The sequence below is a fragment of the Triturus cristatus genome, chromosome 10 (assembly GCF_964204655.1).
Source record: "Triturus cristatus chromosome 10, aTriCri1.1, whole genome shotgun sequence".
Classification (NCBI taxonomy): domain Eukaryota; kingdom Metazoa; phylum Chordata; class Amphibia; order Caudata; family Salamandridae; genus Triturus; species Triturus cristatus.
In genome coordinates this window covers 645,595,363-645,616,605 of record NC_140593.1, presented here as the reverse complement: position 1 = coordinate 645,616,605, position 21,243 = coordinate 645,595,363, and the positions used below count along the sequence as shown (strand labels likewise).

At 44.7% G+C, this 21,243-nt stretch overlaps 1 protein-coding gene across 3 annotated transcripts in view; it reads left to right on the top strand.

The window, feature by feature from the left end:
* LOC146789843 (SEC14-like protein 5) overlaps window positions 1–21,243 on the top strand; it is a 1,062,444-nt gene that overhangs the window by 902,267 nt on the left and 138,934 nt on the right. For all 3 annotated transcript variants that reach the window (XM_085632205.1, XM_085632206.1, XM_085632207.1), the window contains one exon: window positions 9,694–9,828. In XM_085632205.1, coding sequence (XP_085488331.1) covers window positions 9,694–9,828 — 135 coding nt within the window. The remainder of the gene's footprint in view (window positions 1–9,693; window positions 9,829–21,243) is intronic.

The following is a 21,243-nucleotide window of genomic DNA, read 5'->3' as shown; positions in this document are numbered from 1 at the left end:
CAGAACTGTTTTTTAATTTCAGAGGCTTGCTCCTGGAATTTGGACAAATATTTTAAATAAATAAGTTCTCATAAAATACACGGACACATCAGCATTACTAGACAAGGTGGCATTTTTTCAGCGGAATCATAATAAGGGTGCTGATGCACAGCACACTTCGTCAATGCCACAGTTTCTGGTAATTGCAATGCATTTAAAATATTTTGACATATTGTCAGTTTTCTGTTTGAATATTATTGTTAATTTGACAGTACATTTCTTTCAATATCAACGGTGAAGATGAATATAAGAAGGATTTGAGATGCACAGGTAACACCAATATTTGCAGTAAATATTAATAAAGTATGGATTGGCAATAGGAAAGGGGAAAGGATGAGAAAAGAGTGACAGAATAGTTTAGTAGCATTGGAGTCGCTGCAAAGGTGTTCGTCCATTGCATCACACCATAGGCATACATCCATGTTCCCCATAGGAAGATCAAGAGCATGATCATACAAACAGTGGATGGACCCTGTGTGTCCCAGCCCAGTGCTATTATGTCTTAAGACCTGAACTCAGTGATCTGGGTGATCTAATTGAAACCACATGCCAGTGGATATTGCCTGTTTTTAAGGGGGATCTGGCTGAGGTTAGGAAACCCCTTTTAATTGATAAGAGTCCACAGTCATAAGTCACTCCAACCAGGTACTTTGAGGTCTTGAATTAAGTAACAATCTTTTCTTTAGCTAAAATCCAAGCTTGAGTGAGAGCAATAAGCTTGGTAACTTAAGTTGATTTTACAGATGAAAGATGTCAACTCTCCACAATTTGAGACACAGTGCATATAGCATAACCAGCAAGTGGGGCACCTCATCACTTCTGAGACATGATTCATCCACAAAATATGTCAACTCACACTTCGTGATGGGTACATCTGTCAGATCAATAGGGGGTTTGAAACAAGGGCAGGAGCAAGGGCACAATCATGGGAATTTCCATCCTCACTGGTGGGCAATAGAGAAGCAGGGTTCAAAGGAGGAAATAAACCACGGTAATATAGGAAGCAGACAACAACCATAGGAAGGGGAGAAATGCTGGGTTTTCAGGATGAGCAAAAGGTCTTGTGCGAATTTGTACATGTTGGCTACTGCTCATGATAGGCACTAAAACCCCTTTTACAGGACTTTTTCCTTACTGGGGCCTTCTTCTGAGGGCCCACCTCCAACTTAACTGGTGCTATCGGAAAGATTAACTCCACATCATTGGCCCATTCGGACCACAATGCAAATGATATTTATGAAAGCAACTCAGTTAATTCAGGGAACATGACAACCATGCTGACTTCACCTGGGCAAGTTAAGCTCTCACAATATAGTGCAAGAAGCAGGTTTTCGTGTTGTTGAGGTATGATCAAGATCACTCCTTCTGGGGTACAAAAGACAGTAAAATTAAGCTTACACAACCGTCTGCACCTCTCAACATGCACAAGAGAGATAAAGGGGGATATTCAGATGTTTAAGAACCGAGTAACTTGCACCTGTGTCAATAAGGCAAGTATTAAGTTTACCATCAATGATATAATTCACATAGGGCCCCTTCTGATCTACTGGAATTAGGGTATACATCACACCGTCGGACCTTCTCGGGCTGTCGTAAAATTCAGAGTAAGGATTGATGATAACCAGACTGGTCGGGGAGACCTGGTGCATTAGATGCAGTATTTGAACCATTTTATTCTGAATGACCCAGCTGAATACAAGCAAAACAAGAACCTCATGCTCCCAAGGGGCCTCTCTCCTTATGTTCACTTTCTCAATTCTCCCACCTCTCAGTCCTCCCCTTCTGTCTCCCCTTTAAAGCTCCTTATCCCATCCCCTTCACTGTCCTTTGCATACTCTGAAATTTCAAGGACATTACCTTTGATTCAGCACTTCCTTTCTTTTTCTCATGTGAGGACACACAGTGGTTGGTGACCATCACTAATTCAGATAACCTTTTAGTCTGCCAGCCAATACAAATTGTCTTTGACTGACTCATAACATTTTGTAATAATTCCTCTACAAAAGCAACACCTACAACTTCCTGAGCCATCTCTGTCATTCAGGCTATGCCTAAATTCCTTTCGAACACATCCTAAGTAGGTCCAAATAATCTGCTGGTATCTCACCTTTATTTTGTTTTCAATGCAAGTCCTATCGGTTTTCACTGAGAAACCATCTGCAATTACATTCAAATCTGCATCCTTTGCAGCACCCAATTCCCCATCACTCCCTGAGCCACACTCAGAGATGCACTTTTTCTACCAATCTTTCCCTCTCCTCACTTGGCACCACAAGTCGAAGCATTTGATTCACATCCACCCATTTCAGTTTGTATACCTCAAACACGGTTCATAGGTCTTCTTGGAACTGAGTGTGATTTTCCCAAAGATTGGGGAATTCTTTCTTGATACTCATTAAATTGGAGAGGGCCATGGGAAATCGACCATAAAGTCTACCCTCTGCCATGGGGGAGTCCCTCAAAGGGTGAAGGTTAGAAGAGGAAGCATCCTCATGACCTGCATCACTTGGATCGGGAGAAAAGATAGGTCTTCTAGACAAATGATCTGCAGTCTGTATCAAGTTTTCTAGGGTAATAGTGGGACTTTGTTCTCATTGGTCTCTACATACCAAGTCGAAATTGGTACGTGTTCCATATTAATCATAGTAGTAGAATCAGCCTCCGACCTGGTTAATTTGCTGCCAGTCAATTGCATCACAGTGCTCATTTGTGCATGACCTCCCTTGTGTCCCAGTTGATGCCGGTCCCTGCAGGCGCTGCTCTGTTTTCAGGGGCATCACCCCCTGCACACCTAGTACCATCATCAACATGGGGAACCAAGTCAAAAAATCCTCCTAACTTGTGTCCTCGTTCTCTTTCTCCTTCTCTTGTGGTCCTTTGATCAAGAGAAATAGATACAGAGGAGGCAAAGCAGTTGGGGCACAGGCTCTAACTGTCTCTATAGTTACTAATTTGGCATTCCAATTTCTCCTGGGTGTTGCTCATACTTTGGTCTTGGGATTCTTGTGTGACTCCTCATGCTGTATGAAGAGTGGCCATTGTTCAACATCTGCCCTGTTTTTAGTCTCCTTCAAGTTTTTTGGTCAATTAGCTAATCTTTCTATATCGAAGGTACCATGTTCTGGAAAGGACTTCTTCCCATCCTCATTAGGGAGTCGCATCCACTCTTGTGAATATTTGAATGAGCATTTACAATATTGTGGGTATGTAGTATGAGCAGGAGCCCCTTTTGGTGCGGTCTCGTGTGTTTAGACTATCTGGCCACCATCAGTGTTCCTTGAAATTCGCTCACTCTCAAGTAATGAGTAATGAGGAAAGGCGCTTCAGGGCTTTTGCTCACAGTCATCCCTTGGGCAGAGGCAGGGAAGAAGAACAGGATAGAGTTCCCTTCAGTTATTCCTTCTAACTGATCTCGTGGCAGGCGGGAGATGGCATTGTGCACTCAAACCCAAAGATCTCCTTGTGTTCAATGGGCCTTAAGTCAACTGAAGGGGGCAGGAAGCTAGATCAGAAAGTCTCCTTCTCTAACCCTTCAAGGACCTAGGCTTTAGGTCCTGGCACTTCTGCCTATTTTGCCTGTTGCAACACTATTTCTAGAGCCCACTCGCTATATACTATGATTTTACTCTCACATTCCTTTTGCGCACTCTAGATTCCTCCCAGTTCTATCCGAGGGACATTTGTGCTCACCCTTTCTGACAATACATTACCACAACACATTACAAGTCACATAAGTAAGCAAAAACCAAACAATAAGTGTAGTTAGACTTTACCTAAAATTCTGGTTCAATTCACACTCATACCTTTGTCCAATTCAATAGGCCCAATGCTGGATCCTTCTCCACCACAGTTCCCCTGGAAAATATTTTCCCTCACATCTGGTGCCTAAGGCCGTAATGCGGAACTCGGTCAAGTGCATCATTGCTTTCTTTCTGTTGAGGTAATTCCTGAAGCCACAAGTACTGTTAAAGATAAAATACAGCATGCCTGAAAGCCCAAGTCTAACTTGCATTTAATGAAAAAACAAATTGTCTCAGTAAAAAAATGAGGACAAAAAAGGGAAGCACAACAGCAAAATAATAAAAGGCAATTGTGGTTTCAACTGACCAGGGCTTTCACTGGAAAAGGGTCCGTTGAAGCATAATGCTAAAATACATGACATTTAGGGCAGTTATTTAGGATTTCTCTTACATGACATTTATGGGACCTAATCTCGTGTCATAAACATGTTAATTTCAGCAAAACTTATGTAATGTGCAAGTGGCAGGATCTTCTCCCAGAGGAAGCGCAGGACTTCCTTGAGGAGAAGATAGCATTGATTAATACAATTCTGATCCCTTTATTTTCCTAAAATCATACAGATAGTTCCTGTACAGTGACCATAGGAAATGGATGATAAAAACATTGGATAATACAGTTCAGCTTCACAAACAGTTAGCTCATTAGATTACAAGACTTACATCACTAACCGCTCTCATGTGGGAATTCTTGCACAATCCGGTGTCAGGCCCGCCTTCCTCTCCTCTGCTTTACAAACCCGTATAAGCGACCCATTAGTGCCACACTTTCTCCCATTTCATAGGGCAACCCCTGCCTTCGTACACTACTTTTTCTGCTGTACAACACCAGTCTAAGTCTATCTTCTATTGAACCACCCTTGGCGGCTGACCAGCCCTCCATGCACGAGCTATATTTCTTTTAGCCGCCATTGCAGCCACCATTAGCCAGAGTTTCTGTTATTTCGGCCATGTCTGTTCTCCTGTTACACACAGTATATGCCATCTGGCGTCTATGGGAATTTCTTGTCCCAAGACCTCTGACATCACCCTTGTTACCTTCTCCCAATAATGGTGTATAAGAGGGTACTCCCAGAGGATATGAAAAAAGGTTCCTTTACTGTCGAAGCCCTGAATACAGGTGTCTGTGTGTATGCGTCCAAGTTTGGGCATGAGAGTGCTCGTGGAGTAGGACCTATGGAGGATCCACAACTGTACTAGTCTGAATCTTGCCCTAATTGCCTCTTCTCTCAGGCTTTGTACAGCTTCTACCCAATCATCATCTTCCAGTAACCCGATGTCAGCCTCCCAGGTCTCCCTTAGCGCCCCCAAGGGATCAGGTTAATTATTATCGATCTTCTTGTATGTTAGGGATAATGCTTTTTCGGGGATAAGGTCCAATAAAGGCGATCTTCCAATGGGCAATATTCTGGAATACATTCCCCCTCACAGATATGTGTATGGAGTGCATGCCCCAGCTGCATATATTTATATCATTCTGTTTCAGCTAGCTGGAACTCAGACTGTAGGTTTCAAATGATATGATCGCCGGGCCCCGCCATACATCCCCTAGGTGTGCCATATGCAGCAGTTTCCATTTGCGAAAGCCCTGCAATTTCCCGACCTCCTCTAGCATATCACTGTCCCAGAGCGGTGTACGTTCCGTCAATCTATTGTCCCACCCAAGGAATTTATTGCCCCTTTCCACGCATCCAACACCACTATTGTATGGGGGGGCATAGACCTACCAGTTAGTTTGTGATACAGAGCGGCAGGATAGCCGCCCGTGCCCATCACTAGATGGTCAATGCGACATGCCGGGTCGTATCTGTCCCCGAAGATCCAGTCATTTATCGCCATTAATTGTGACACCTAGTAGTACTTCCTGAGGTCCGGCACTGCCAGGCCCCCTCATATACGCCTCGCTGTAGTTTGACCAGTGCTATTCTCGCACCAGCCCCATCCCACAATAACTTCCGCAATTCGCTACCGACCTCTTTAAAGAATCCGTCAGGTATCCTGTACGGGGTGTTCTGGAGTATGTAAACCATTTGTGGTAGCGACATCATTTTAAACAGGACGGCTTTCCCCATCAGGGAGATTGGCAACGTCCTCCAATGTGCCATGTCTCTTCTCAGGTGTTCAAGTTGGGGGTAACAAATTCCGAACCATGAATTCTACCACTGTCTTGGTTACAACAGTTCCCAGATATTTAAAGTGATTGTGTACTTAAAGCTGGATCCCCTCAGGGGGAATGAGTGATGGGCTCTCAGAGAGCATAAATAGAAGGGACTTATCACAATTAATTCGATAACCAGAGTACCCCCCCCGAATAAGTGAAAGATTTGTAGGAGTCTACTGATTGTAAAGCGGGGTCTGGTCGCATATAGAAGAACGTCATCAGCATATAGGGAGATTTTCTCTTCCCATTGCCCACCCCCATTAATTCCAGAGGCCACTGGGTCTGCCCGCACCCACGCCGCAAGAGGCACCAGAGCCAGTGTGAATAACACTGGGGAAATGTGGACATCCCTGCCTTGTTCCCCTGTGCAAGGTGAAGGAGCCATTCATCAGTACTCTAGCCGAAGGGCTATTATAAAGTAGCCTGATCCAGGATTGAATTTTGGGCCAAACCCAAATCTGTCTAAGACAGCGAACAGGTAGTGCCATTCGATGCTGTCGAACGCCATACGCGCGTCTAACGACAAGAACGCTGTGTCCTCAGCCGGTCGGGACTCAGTCAGGTGCACCACGCTGTACAAACGATGTATTTAATCTGGTGCTCCGGTGTGGCATAAAGCCGGACTGATCAGGGTGTATTAATGATGTAATCACTCCTGTAGGGCGGTTCACCAAGGCCTTAGAGAGGACCTGAACTTCCATATTCAATAAAGATAAGGGCCTGTAGGAGCTTCAGTGGTTTGACGGCTTACCCGCCTTAGGTTTATCCACGATGGTGGCTGTGCGTTGGTCAACTGGTAAGCAGCCTGCGTCCCTGGCCTCTTAAACCGCCATTCGTCCCTGGGGACTTCCCGGTCTCTAAGTCTTGGATTGCCCCTTCAATTTCCTCAATCGTAAAATCTTTGTCCATACTTTCCCTATCGTCACTGGACAGCGTAGATAGCCGGACGTCAACCAGCAGCTCTCTACATTTAGCTTCGTTCTAGCAGGGTTTTAGCCATAAACCTCATCATAGTGTTCTCCAAATGTTTCTGCTATCCCCTCCCCCATTACATGCGTTGTCCCCCACAAATCTCTGCCACCCACTTATGTTCACTATCCCTCCTCTCCAGCCAAGCTAACATCTTGCTAGCTTTATCACCAAGGTCATATACACCCCGTTGTGTTGCCAGGGCAGCTGCTCTCGAGGAGTTTTCTGCGATGCTCTTCATCTCTTGCCTTTTAAGCTCAAGTTGGTGGATAAGCGGTGGATCCGTCTCCTCTCCAGCCAGGATTCTGGCCTCCAAGGTGACAACCTCGGCTTCTAGCGTGTCCCATTGGATCCTTTTTTTCTTTTTTACGGCCCCCTAGGTGGGCCTGAATATGCCCCTGTATCACCCATTTGAATGCTTTCCAGAGGGTTCACGCCGCATCTACTGATCCCTCATTTTCCTGAAAGTACAGTTTAGCCCTCTCCCTCGTTTGGTCTGCCAAGTCCTTATTCGTAAAGACCCAGTAGTTTATTCTGGGCGGCAAGCAAGTGGTTCGTATCGGGCCCTGAAGGGTTACCTCCAATGGCGAATGGTCTGAGCTGCCATGTACGGCCGAATAAAAGGTGTAATGTTGCTCAAGGGGATTGTAAAAATGCCATATATCCATTAGGCTCATGGCCTCTGCAAAAGTACGCAGTGGCTCCACCCCTCTCCCCCTTGTTGCCCTGGTTACTCTATCCCTCCCTGGATCCATGGTGGAGTTCATATCCCCCCTAATATTAAAATACCCGATGGGAGATCAACCAGAAAGGCCCCCAAAGACGGCAGTGCTTCAGTATGTAATGCTGGCAGTATAAAGCCCGAAACTATGTTCAGCGCCTGGCTCTCCCACTTCCCAGTAAGTGCCACATATCTTCCTAAGGGGTCGTGCCAAATGTTCTCCACCACAAATGGGAGGCCAGTCCTAACCAGAATGTTTACCCCCCCTTGAACCCGTTGTGTAACCGGAGTGTGCAGCAAGCTTATAGCCACATCTATCTAGCGCCTTGTACCTATTGCCTTTAAGGGGTGTTTCCTGGAGTAGTACCAGATCTGGGGCATATCTATGGAGGTATTGCAAGGCTACAGTACGCTTGATATGATTACCCAAATCATTAACGTTCCAGGACAGAACCCTAAGAATATTGAAATGTCGATGGTTTCCCTGGCGTGTCACATCTACACTCTGTTCTTACATTTGGGAGGAAACCACCCCTAGTTCCTAGTTTTAAAAGCAAGGTTATACTTTGTAGAAATGAGCAAATGTACGATCTTGAATAACATGGACCATGGGCCAACTAGAACCATGAAATTTAGCAAGCATAATTATGGCTAATAGATAGCTCAAATCAATATGAAACAACATCCGTATTTGCTAATAAAATACCAATACACACTTTTGCCATGTATATGTAAAATATTAATACTGTAATACATAGTAAAATATGATTATGTTTTTACACTTCCATCAAGGACTAATATTTGTTTCTAAAGAAGGACATTCTGTGAACTACAAATTTGTATTTTATTGTGGAATTTCTGGGTCTAGTTTGTGGCTAATTGCATTTTCTTCTCTGGCTTAAATGTAAAATCAGCCTTCCCCTTTCCTTACAATGTATTGTTTGCAGATCAGGTAACTAGCATCTGCACACATTTCTGGACTCTTTCCCTTGTGTGGCAGTCTGGCTCCTATAGAAGACATTCCTGTCCTTGGCACTTTTCAATAAAATTTAAGAATCCTCATTGCGATCTTGAGATAGCTCTCTCTCTTTCTGGAGCCAGTTTGGTTCTCCTCTGAATCATTGAAATTTTCACTGACCCTACGACACTTCTCAGCACTCTCCACGCCATCTTTTCTTTAGGGACTCACCTAGGATGGGTAACTCTCATGAGGACCCATCTTTTTGAGAATATAAAAGTATGGTCACCTGATGTCCCATGTCAAATACTTTTCCCTAGACCATCTCCAAATAGTCCCCTACTTCCTCACCCTTACCATTACTGCAGGAATAGGTTATGATATTTTGTGGCCAACAGGCCTGCAGTCAGGATTAGGAGGTGTCACTACTACATATGATCAGATAACAATGCAGGAAGCCTTCATCCAGCCAAACACTTCTCCTTTCTTCTAAGCCATAAACACATTCTAGTGCATGCTGACTGGACCTGGCTGCCAGTTTGAAGACACCATCTCAGTTATAGTTATCTCAGTTTCTATGGCTTGTACAAATTGTGGGAGTAGTGTGAAATTAAGGAATGCCTAATGCTAACGAATGCCTAATACTAACATGATGTTGCAGTAAATGTTGTGCTTCCTGCTAACATAGTGAGATTTCCAGGACATAACTTCAACTCCTGGGAAGGCCAGCTCACACTTTCATCCCTTAGATGTTGATTCACTAAGTATCACAAAATTGTTGATATAATAGCACATTATTAAAAACATTTAGAAATTGCTCACTGGAATCTTAAGTGCAATTTGAAAAAGACCCTATTCTTGGGTTTCAATGTTTTGTTTGAGCACCTCACTCTAGCTGTAACATTCAAACCAAAAGAATAGTTTTACAAACTTGTGTAAAATAAGCTAAAATCAGCGTTATAGGCCACCAGCAGAACTATCAATCACAAGAGGTTCAGACACATGCTTAAAGTTTGGATTCTTTGAACGATCTCGTCTTATCTTCTAGGTCAGTCCATTTATCAACGAGAACACCAGGAAAAAGTTTCTCATCTACGGCAACAACAGTGGGCCGGTTCCAAGTGCGCTTCTTGACTACCTGGACAAAGACATCATCCCAGACTTCCTAGGGGGAGAATGTGTGGTAAGTATAGCAAGGCGCACCCATTTTGCTCTTGCCCTGGTTACTGCAAAACGTTGTAGGGACACAATATTCTCTGCTTAAGACATCTGCCAACTGTGACAATGTACTCCTACTAATGCACAATACTCTCTTGTCCAACCAAACATTAGGCTATAACAATTGTATCTACTGACTGACATGGTGCAACTACAGGTACAATCTGTTTCTATTGTGCTCCAGGTATGAGTACCTAGGAGTCCTCGTGTGGGAGCAGTATGAAGAAGCTGGGGCTCGGACTTAGAATCTCATGCACAAGGGAACCAGTGAGCAGTCAATGTAAATGACTGCTGTGCTAGGACCTGTAGATATGTTATTCTTTTGCACGTCACAGAGGATCTTTTGCACGAAGTCATTGGTGAGTTGTGAGTATATTTGATTCATATGCACGTGTCTCAAGGTCCCTTGTTCAGAGCAGCCCACTTAGCTGAAAACCTGTTATTTCTGCACATAAGGTGTATTGCTCCTCCATCACTTAAATACAGTCTGTGTAAGCTGTGAGGGTAAAATTCTACTATAACAAAATGAAAGCATACTCAGGAATGCCTTTAACATATGTCCCATAATGAAACCCGGGCCTGGGAAAGCGTAGTCGGAGCAAATGCGGACCCGGGGCAAGCGCCACCCAGAGGCGGGAAGCCCTTCCCCACACGTTTCGAAGCCCGCGAAAGTAGGGGTGACCAGGATTGGTCGCCCCAAGATAGCCAAAGGCCACCCCCAATCAAAGGGCGAGTTGACAAGCAGCTGGGGGGTTAAATAAGGGCACGAGGCTCTAAGTTAGCATACAACCCCCCCTGCAAAGTGAAGAAGGCATCCCACCCACCCAGACCTAAGGAAGCGAAACACAAGAAAGATATAAAAAAAGAGAGAATATTTACTAGAGGTAGATGGAAGGCCCACACAGTGTCCTTGGGATGCCTCACGGCAGGGTCACTGAGGGAGCTAATGACTGCACACAGCCACAGGCAGAGTAGATGTGATGCTCCCACAGGGCCCTTGGGATGCCTCACAGCAGGGGCCCTGAGGAGCAGGCGAGGGGCCAGCAAAGGGTCCAGGGCAAGTGGAACGGCACTTGCAGCCCAGGCAGGTCCTGACGGACACCCACTAAATTCTGTAGCAAGTTGAAGCCTGGAACCGCAAATACAGAGGCCCGGCTAAAGGGGCACCTCACAAAACGTTACTGTTTGGGAGCAAATAAAAATGATGAATGTACAAAGACAATGAGAGTATACAATAACATGGATGTTTATGAACGACCAATGAAATTGCAAAATGTACAAACATGTTATGTCTGAATAAACTGCAAGCTTTTAAGGCACCAAATCAAGTTGTCAGTGGTGTAATGTAAAGGTAAAAGGGACGCAATTGAGTGGGCAAGGGGGGGAGGAGGACTCGCCCCTGGGAGGGGTTGTGAGCTAACCATGCAAAACAAAGCGACCAATTCTCAAAGGTATTTTCAGCTGTAAATATACCTCTATATACCTCTGGAACCAAAAATATCTTTTTTGTGCCTTTCAGCAATACACTAACACATTCTTGGCATATGTAAATGTTTTTACTTCTGCGGTTATAAGTATGGAGAAATCTACTGTAGTAAATCTCACGCAAGACGTGAGAAGTACTCCCTTAAGTGTTGGAACACCCTCAATCTGGTAGGTTTGTGGGAAATCACTAACTGATCCAATCCTTTGACAACCTGGAAACCTAGAAACGGTCAGAGATTTTCTCCAAAATAGGAATTGTAACATAACATTACGTGATTCCAGACCGAGCAAAAAAGATAATATTATCCGCAGTAACAAAAGCTGCAGTGCAGAGCAGAGGGGTGGTCAGGGGGAGTGGGACTGGTCCGACAACATTGCTAGGACTGCTTTCGGTTCCTAGTCCGGCCCTGGTAGGGTGCCCCGATTGCCTGACCAGTCCTGGATTTTCACCAGCTGTCCCAGCAGATTTGCCACAAATGTTGCTCATGTCCCGATTTTAAAAGAGGGGCGACTGAAAACAGTGGGGCGCAGGTGCCCAAAGTCCATTGGGCTAAAAGTGCTTTAGCCCCGCCCCTTTCCTCCCTCCTAATGTCTATCAGCACAGGCCGATGCCGCTTCCAGGGCATACACGTCATTCATGAGCACTGTGGGCTCGGCAGGGCAGACAACTGGCACCTTAATTCAGCCTCATCTAACCTTTCACAGGTCTTTAAAAGACCATTTATTTGTCAGCTTGGTCCTCACTCTGCATATTCGTTCCAATTGTAAATGACTATTGCTACCACAACGGATGTGGGATGATGCACGAAGGGAGGTCAATTCTGCGGCTTTGGGTAAAGAGCTGGGGAGAGAGGTATTGTGGTCGAGAAGTGGGAGAATTAATTTTGTGGAAAGTGGCATAAGGCATATAAAGAGGCTGAAAGTTTGTTACAGAGTCAACAAATCATTGAGTTCCTTCACAACGGATACATTCCATAATAGTAGTAGTTTCACTATATCTAAAACCCCACTTGCCAACCGTCAATACAGAGGCATAATGCAAAATGATAGGGCCCCCCTGCAGAATGTGATTAGCGGCCCGAGTCTCCTATATATCATAGATATTAATTGGCTTTCAGCTTACAGGTGACCCCTAAAGGCCAGTTGTCCACTGAAGGGTAGAGGCCCTCCCTGCACTGTAGGGGCCAAAGGGGCCTGTGTTACGTTCCGTGCTGCGGCCACAAGAAAAGAAGCAAAAGCACATTTTTAAGTTCCCAAATTTTGGGGAAATGTAGGAAAGGTTGTAGAGCAAATGTGCATTCTCAGAATACCAGTACTTCAACAGCATAGATGCCAATAACAGTGTGCACATATGGAGGCATATTATCAAGCACGGTGTTAAAATTATCGCCGCTTTAACAGCAGAAAACTGCCGCTAAAGCAGCAATAATGGGCTTAATAATATGTCGCAGAGAATTCCCATAGAAGCCCATGTTGACACCAGAACATGCCGCGATAATTTTAACGCCGTTTCTTTATAATATGCCCCTTAGATCGTGCAGTTTCAGTTTGCCATTTTTGCGGCATTTCACAGAGTATCAAAATGAACATAGAGTATCATTGATACCACTGGAACATAGAGCATGATGCAGCTCCCCTTGTCAGTTCTGTGCTGTTGGGCAGGCAGTACACTCGACACCACCTGTTTCTGTGCATTCATGCCAAGTGCCTGAAGAAATAATCATAGCCCATCCACGCCAACCCAACCCCTACCCCAGGAAACTGGCTTTCTATTCTTCAATCTCAACGCATAGAGCTGAGCCCCATTAACACAAAACCTGCCCATTTTCCATTTCTAGCCTTCTTCTCACAAACAACCTTTTCAAACATTCATCTGGACTGTACTGTGTCATCATCCTAGTTGGTACACCTCTCCGTTTAACGGACGACATCCTAGATGTGCAACCGCCAGGGCCCCTCGCCCATGCACAGTGCCAACCTAGTTAGTGTCTGTTCTTCTGGGCTCCCCCACACCGAGGGGGCTGCGGTAGCTAATGCTCCAGTAACATGCAGAGAGTGTCGGGGAATACATTCTGCCTTCATACAACTCACCCATAATTTTCTCCGCTCACCCTTCACTTTCATACTCACCCTGCACTCACAGCAGTCACACTGTACTTATGCATTCCCACTGTACTTACTCTGCCCTCACATGAGCACACCACTCACTCTGCACTCAGATGACACTCTACTCACCTATCTTTCTCACCACTCACCCTGCACTCAATCACAGACAAACATATTACTCACCATTTTTTTTATTCATGAAGTTTTATAAAGTGCTAACAAGACTAAAATTGTGGTCCCAGAGCGCTGAAAAAACTAACAAATAGCATTAAGTATACAAGAAGCAAAATATAGAATATACAGCATAAAAAGATAATACAAAGAGACATAGTGAAAACACCAGCAATGAAATCAAATTGGCATGGATAGTGGACTCAGATAGGAAGGAGATTAATCAGTAGTCTCATTTTCACTTCGTTTTTTAAAAGGGTGAATGAAGGGATGGTGCTGATCTCTGGGGAAAGAGAGTTCCAAATGCTTTGGGCAATTCCAGAGAAAGTTCTTTTATAGGTTTTCTTTTTGTGACATTTTTGGGATTTTCAGCAGTAGGGACCATGTACTACGAGAAGCTCTATTCTTTCCGGATAGAACGAATTTCTGGGCCAGGTAACAAGGGGTGTTGTGGTGGATGGCTTTGTACATCATGCATGCTGTTTTTAGGTGGATCCTAGATTCTTAGGGTAGCCAGTTCTGAGAGTGGGGGGCCGGGTAATGTGATAATTTTTTGTTATGCCTGTGATGAGCTGTGCAGCTGTTTGAAGGTAGCCCTCAGCTGTGCTAGTTTTATTTTTGGTAGGCCAACGAGGGTAGCATTCCCATAGTCAAGTTTGGAGATCACGAGAGGCTGAACCCCCATCTTGACATGCACATTGGGAAGGAAATGCTTTAGTTTTCTTAAGACGTGGAGATGGGAATTGGCCCCTCCGGTTGTGGAGCTCATGTGATTCAGCATGGCGAGGTGGTTGTTTAGTGTTATTCCTACGGATTTTGCTGAATCAACGATATATGGGGTACAGTTCAAGGTGGTGAGTAGTGGGAGCCAGTCTTTGATGTTAGAGGTAGGGTTGGGAGGTGAGATTATTAGGAATTCGGTTTTGAGGGCGCTAAGTTTGATTTGGTTAAGAGTTAACCAGTGTTGAGTTGTGTTCAAGATGTTATTGAGAGTGCTAATGTCGTTAGGGAAGGTAATCTTCATGTATAATTGCGTATCATCACCGTACATATGGTAGGAGATGTTAGAGTGTTTTAGGATTTCAGCCAGGGGTTTCATGTAAAGATTAAACAGGGTGAGGAACAGTGAAGAACCTTGGAGAACGCCAATAAGGACCAACATCCGATCGGATAAGTCATGATTGATTAGGACTTGTTGAGATCTGTTTTGGAGGAATGAGCAAAGCCATTTTAAGACAGTACCAGAGAGACCCATCTCAGGTTCTAAGAGGTTCAGGAGGGTTTAATGTTTGACTGTGTCACATGCTGCTGATAGGTCATGAAGGATTAAGAGACAGAATTCATTATGATTGAGAAAGCGTAAAGCATTGTGGACGATTGTGGACCATGGCGGTTTCAGTAATGTGACCTGATCTGAAACTAGATTGCCACTGGTCGAGGAGTTGGTGCTGGTCAATGTGATTGCAGAGTTGTTTATGAACACATTTTTCCAGGTGCTTGTCTAAGGTTGGGTTGCTCGAAAAGGGGTGGAAATTGTTGGGATCAGAGAGGTCCGCGTCTGGGTTTTTTAGGATACGTGTGACTTGTCCACTTTTTGGACAGTCCAGCATGATGCCTTGCGTAAGAGAGGTGTTGATAATTCTGGTCCATAGGTATCAGGAGGTGTGAAGTTTTCTTGAGGAATTAGGAGGGGAGTGGGTTATTGAAGTGAGTGGAAAGTTTAGTGGACGACAGTAGTTTTAAGACGTCAGAGTCCTCAAATGTCTGAAAGATGGACCACAAGGCATTGTTTTTAGGTTTAAAGAGAAGGTTGCTAGGACGGATTTCCTGCGAGGCGGAGGTGCATTGTGGCTGGGTTTCAGGCGGTAAGCAATTCACAGGAGTGCGGAGCTCATTGTCAATTGACTAAGTTTTCTCAAAAAAGAAGGACAATGTTTGACAATTAGGTAGGGTTGTAGTGTTAGACGTGGAGGATTTATGTTTCCCATTAGATTGCTGTTTCACCAGTTCAAAGAGTTTTGTTGCACAGTTGAAGGCTGTGTCCAGTTGCTGAAGGAAAAATTATGATTTGGCACTTCTGATGCACCTATTGTAGTTCCGTTTTTTTTTATGCAACAGTTTAAGGTTTGAAAGAGATGGGGTCTGTCTCCGCACTCTTTCTGCAAGTCTATGGGTGCGGCATTCCTCGTGAAGACTACAGTTGAACCAGGTATTAGTTCTTCTTTTTGGGACACTCTTTAATCGTTTGGGGGAAATGGAGTCCATTAAGTGAGTCATAGAGCTAAAGTAGTGCTCAGTGAGGTTTTGAGCATCAACCATATCGGTGGGAGGAGACAATAAATTAAGGCTGGTGGCGGATATCATGTCGGGATTGAGGGTATTTCTGATCCAATGTTTAGTTTTCACGGGTTGGCCTATGCGGATGGTTGCCTTTTCAACAATGGAGAAGGTGATGCAGTGGTGATCGGTCCAGTCACAGGGTGAAATAAAATCCAGTAGTATGTTTTTTCCTTGGCTATGATTAAGTCTAAGATGGCCCCTTTTATATGAGTATGGCCGTTACAGACTTGGGTCAGGTTGATTTCATGTAGGAAAGTCTTAAAGCAATTCACTAGTGGATCTTTAGTGTTGTTCCAATGAATGTTTAAGTCATCTAGGAAAATCTGGTTGTTGTATGAGGGAAGGTTGGTAGAGAGGATCTCCATGATTCATTCAATGAAGGTAATATTATCACCTTGGGATGGTAGAAAGTGTACAGGGTGCAGGTGGTGTTGTCTTTGGTAGAGATATTGATCATCATATATTCACAGTCAGATGTTAGAGAGGAAAGTGATTGTAAGACAGAGAGGTTAGATTGATAAATACAAGCAATACCGCCCCCAAGATGGATAGCACAATCTTGAGAGATGATAGAGTAGCTGGATTTAGCCATGTTTCAGTGAGAATTAGGAGATCCAAGTCCAAGTTGAGTAATAAGTCCTGTATGTCGGAAGTGTGTTTCACTGCTGATCTGCAGTTGAGTAGTGAGGTATTTTTGGGAACTGTAGTGGAAGATTGTGAGATGAAGACAAGTTTGAGGTTAGATTTATTAATGAGTCTGGGTTTGGTATGTGGTATCTTTGGCGGTTGGGTGATAATGGTTTGAATCCTAACTGGCGGTGAGACATGGTGGGTAGGGTCATAAAGAGAGAGAAGGGAGAGGATATCTTTGGTCGAAAGGTATTTGACAAGACTGTTGGGTCGGGTGGAATGGTCTAGATTAAGTTTGCATCTCCATCTAGGTTGAGATCCTGAGTATGCACAACTAACTGTGGGAGGGCAAGGGGGAGAGGGAAGATTACGGGGCATGTGGTAGATCGAAAGGTTTGACATATTGAGTTCCAGATTAGAGGTGATGCATAGAAGACTAAGAATATCAGCCCGCAACAACTATATATCAGACTGTATAGTATCCAGCATAGAATAGAGTATGGGGTTATTAGTGTGTGTGGTGTTACAGCAGACAAGTGACAGGGGAGGGGAGTTATCTAAAATATTATGTGTGGAGGAGGGGTTCTTTAGTTTGGAACAACAGTTAGTAGCCTTAGGAGTATCACGATCTAAGGTGCTGGGATAATGGTCAGATACCCTAATGTGATGAGGAGTGAGAGGAAGTGAATAAGAGAGGTCGTAGAGGGAAGAGGTTCAGAGGCTGCTGTCCAGAGGTATTGATGTCAGAGAAGGAGCATACTAAGGCTGAGGAAGTGGAAGACATGTGGTTTGTAGGAGGCCCTGCATGTGTAGTGATAGTGGTTCGCTGATTGGAGATGACGTGTACCCCAAGCTGAGAAGAAACAGTGTTGTGAATTATTTCTTTATTAGGTTGGATGTGAGGGTTGACTGAGTGAGGGTTGGAGGAATGGTCGGCGCTAATCCGAGTGGGGTTACTGTTCTGACATGACGAGACATCAGGTGTGGTAGTGTGGGCACCAGTCCAGGGAGAATAATGGGAGGACGGGTGGATAGGAATGGATTGGTAGTGTATGTTATTGGGAGGGGAATCCGTAGGTAGTTGGGATAGGTGTGGTGAGGTAAAGTCAGTGCTGAGTTTGTCCTTGAGAAAAGGGAAGATATTCTCAAAGAGTTCCAGGTTGCGGTTAGAGGAATGAATGAGCACTATGCCAGTATTATAGATGGAGATAGTCTCTTCTGACTTTTTGAAAGGGGAGGGTGAAATGGTTAGTTTGTGACCGTGAGGTATTTTCTTAGTGGTGGTGGGTTTGAGAACTGAGGATAGGGCATTTTTCCCCTGAGCGGGATGAAAGGTGATGAAGATAAGGTCATTAATTAATGTACCTATGTTAATGCAAAAATAGTCATCGAGAAAGAGTATTTCAGGATGGGATTTGAGAGTTTTGTGCTTAAACCTTTTTGTTGCGTTTTTTGGAAAGATTGGGGGAAAGTTGAAATTAAGAGAAATGCGACTAGCAAAGGATAGTGAAGGGTTCTGCCTAGCCACCTGTGGAGTTTCCATGATGTTGAGCAAAAAGAGGTGAAGCAAGGGAGAGAAGGGTGAGTATGGGAATACTAGTCAGGTACCACAAAGGGAGAGAATGGGCGAGTATGAGAGCAACAGACTGGAACCACACAGCTGGTTGCCAAGCAGCAAGCAGCAGTGTGGGAACAATTTTTAAAGGGTTCGTATTTCAAATGTGAAGCTGGTGTGGTGGAGAAAACTCTTAGGTCGTTATCACAAAGTGAGGGAAAATTGAGGGAGAGAGGAGGGCCATTAAGCTATCTTGCGAGGGATCAGGTAGGTCAGTGGAAGAGGAGGAAGGATATGTTGAGCACCAGAGAACCACAGAGAGATCAGCTTGTCCGAAATACGGAGGGAATATGAAGATGGGTTTTGAATACAAAATGATAGGTAGGAACTTTCCTATAGAATGATGTCGCATGGATGAGAATTGTTGTTATCTGGTAGAAATATTAAAAGAGGCCAGTAGGTAGCGCTGGAATCTCAAAAATCAAACAGTTTCCCTTTGAAAAAGTGTAGCACTTTTACAAATCGTGGGATGAAAATAGGAATAATGCCAGGGGGCACTCGATAAGTTTGGATACAAAAAAAAGAATCAATGAACAGACTGACTGCCTAAATCCATGACAGCAAGCACAGAGTCAGTCCCCATCACTCATGGGTTTGTGGAATGTGAGTCGGCTATTCAGGTATGCTGGTCCGGTGTTGTGGAGGGTTTTGTGTGCGTGGGTGAGAAACTTGAAGGTGATTCTTGCCTCTATGGGGAGCCAGTGGAGTGTGTGCAGGTGCTGGGTGATGTGACAATGTCGAGGCAGGTTGAGGATTAGTCTGGTGGCGGCGTTCTGGATGTTTTGAAGCTTGTGGTGAGGTTTTTGTTGATTCCGGCGTAGAGTGCATTGCCGTAGTCCCCAAGGCTTAGATGGAGAAAGCCAAAGAGTCTCCAGAGGCTGTAGAAACCACCATTGCTCCACACACCACATCCAGACCAGTGGAAGTGAGGGCAATGGTGTTGCAGACGTGCATGAGAACCAGGTGGAGGGGAATCTGGAGCTGCGGCAGCGCGATGAGAGCAAGGCCAGAGGTAGCGAAAATCAACTTTAAAGAAGTTTGAAATAAGCAAGCCAGAATTACCGTTTTGGGATCTCTTAAAGCCCACAGCAAGATCAGCTGTTTTGCTGAGTCAGGCCTCCCATCTTCCCTTCTACAACAGAGGAGGGACAACAAGGAGGACTCCTCGCTGGAAACAGCTCCGGCCAGCACCAGCCCAGCTGGGGATCGAAGTGTCGGAAAGTACCAGCGGCAGAGGTGAGGGGTAGGGCAGGGGAGTTTCACCATTAGTGCCTTGATTCACCCTCGTGCTCAGGTCCCGAGCAGTGGGTGGCAGAAGAGTAAATAAGCTCAGAGAGCCCCTGGGGCGAAGTAGGGGCTAGTGAGCGAGGCCAGAAGATTGGATCCTCTAGATTCTACTTTGAATTTCTTTGTTGTATTCCTAGTTGGTTGTATGCAGTACAGTGATACACTTTGGGAGAGGGGTCAATGGGCTTGGCTTCACAAGAATGTACGCCGATAGTGATCCCTTGCCTGGGAGCCTTCTGAAGCACCTCCCTCTCAGTCAGCCATCTTGTATCTTCTCCATGGAGTCAGTCTTCCCACTCTGCACAGTCACCTGCACCTAAACTCAAAGGGGCACTCACGTCACTCACCTTGCACTCCATTTACTCATCACTTGACTCACTATGTTTGCACACAGGAACAATGGGCTGCCAGAACTTGCAGGACGTTAAACCAAATTTGACCCAAACTTTAAAAAAACATTCTTGGGTGTGGGGTGCGGCTCTCCCCGAAACCACCTACAAGAAGTCTGTTTACTCTTTTTGTTCACTGGAATTCAGGGAAATTGTCACACCCCACCGCCTACAACGATCTTTAGCTGCCACTGATGAGCAGAACTGGCAGGGTGCGGAGGGGACAGTGTAAGAGTAAAGTGTGCATTGTGTCTGCAGAAAGGACTGGAGAAGGAATTTGGTAATGAAGTAATAGCATTGTCTAATCTTAAAATGGACATAATTGCTTGCATTTCAAAAGTGGCTAAGCTCATCACTCTCTTCTCCTACCTTTAATTGTTCTTGATTTCAAGTCAAAATTGGTCCATGCAGTTCAAGCTATACCAATAACTGTGAATTTGGCTCCTATAGCTAAAAGGCGCTGGTTGTGTGTGGGCTGTTGCAGTAGGGAAGAGTGAACTGAGACAGTGGATTGGTGCAGTAGGAAGGATGGGCATGAGACTGTTGCGGCTTCAGCAACTGGCCTGTCCATTGGCGCACTGGGATGGGAGATCAAAAGAAACTGCTTTAATTCTGCACAGCACAAATGTAAATGAAAAAAAAACCTAACCAGAAGCCTTTGCAACATTAAGGTGAATGCCACAGCAATTTTGAATAAGGAAATATCCTTACTGAGAAGCTCTATTCACCAATACGGTTAGCCTATCAATAGAAACATAGTCCACGCTGAAATAATGCTGAAATAAACAGTGAGCATGTCAGGACACTTCAGCAATATTATTAGCCAATACTATTTTTTAGGTCTCGCCTGACCCAGCGCATGCGCTGGTCTGGCGAGACTTATTGAGAGGGCTCCAAAAAGTGTTACCAGGCCAGCCTAGAGCTACAGTGCATGTGCGCGAGCGCGCGTGCCGCGCTTTACCGCGATTACTTTCACTTTCGCGACCGCTTGGCATAGCCAATAGGTCTCGCTTTTGGGACCTTATAAGTATTTAGTTATGCAACTGTTGCATGGCTAAACACTTATAAGGTCCCAAAGGCGAGACCTATTGGCTATGCCAATGCTTGTTCTCTATGGCAGCAAACACCATCTTCCAAATAAACCACTGTTCTCAAGGTAACCAACATGTGGGAGGAGACAAAGCCAATCTCTCAGGTGTGGTTCTTAAAGCTCTGTATCTCACTCTTGCAGGTTTTTTTTGTATTTGCTTTCTCCCTTTGTCAGACTTTTTCCACCTTTCTCTTCCCCCATTTGTGTTTTTCAGACTTGTGTTCTGGAAAAAAATCTAATGAGGGCAAATAAGTGCAGGACACCAAA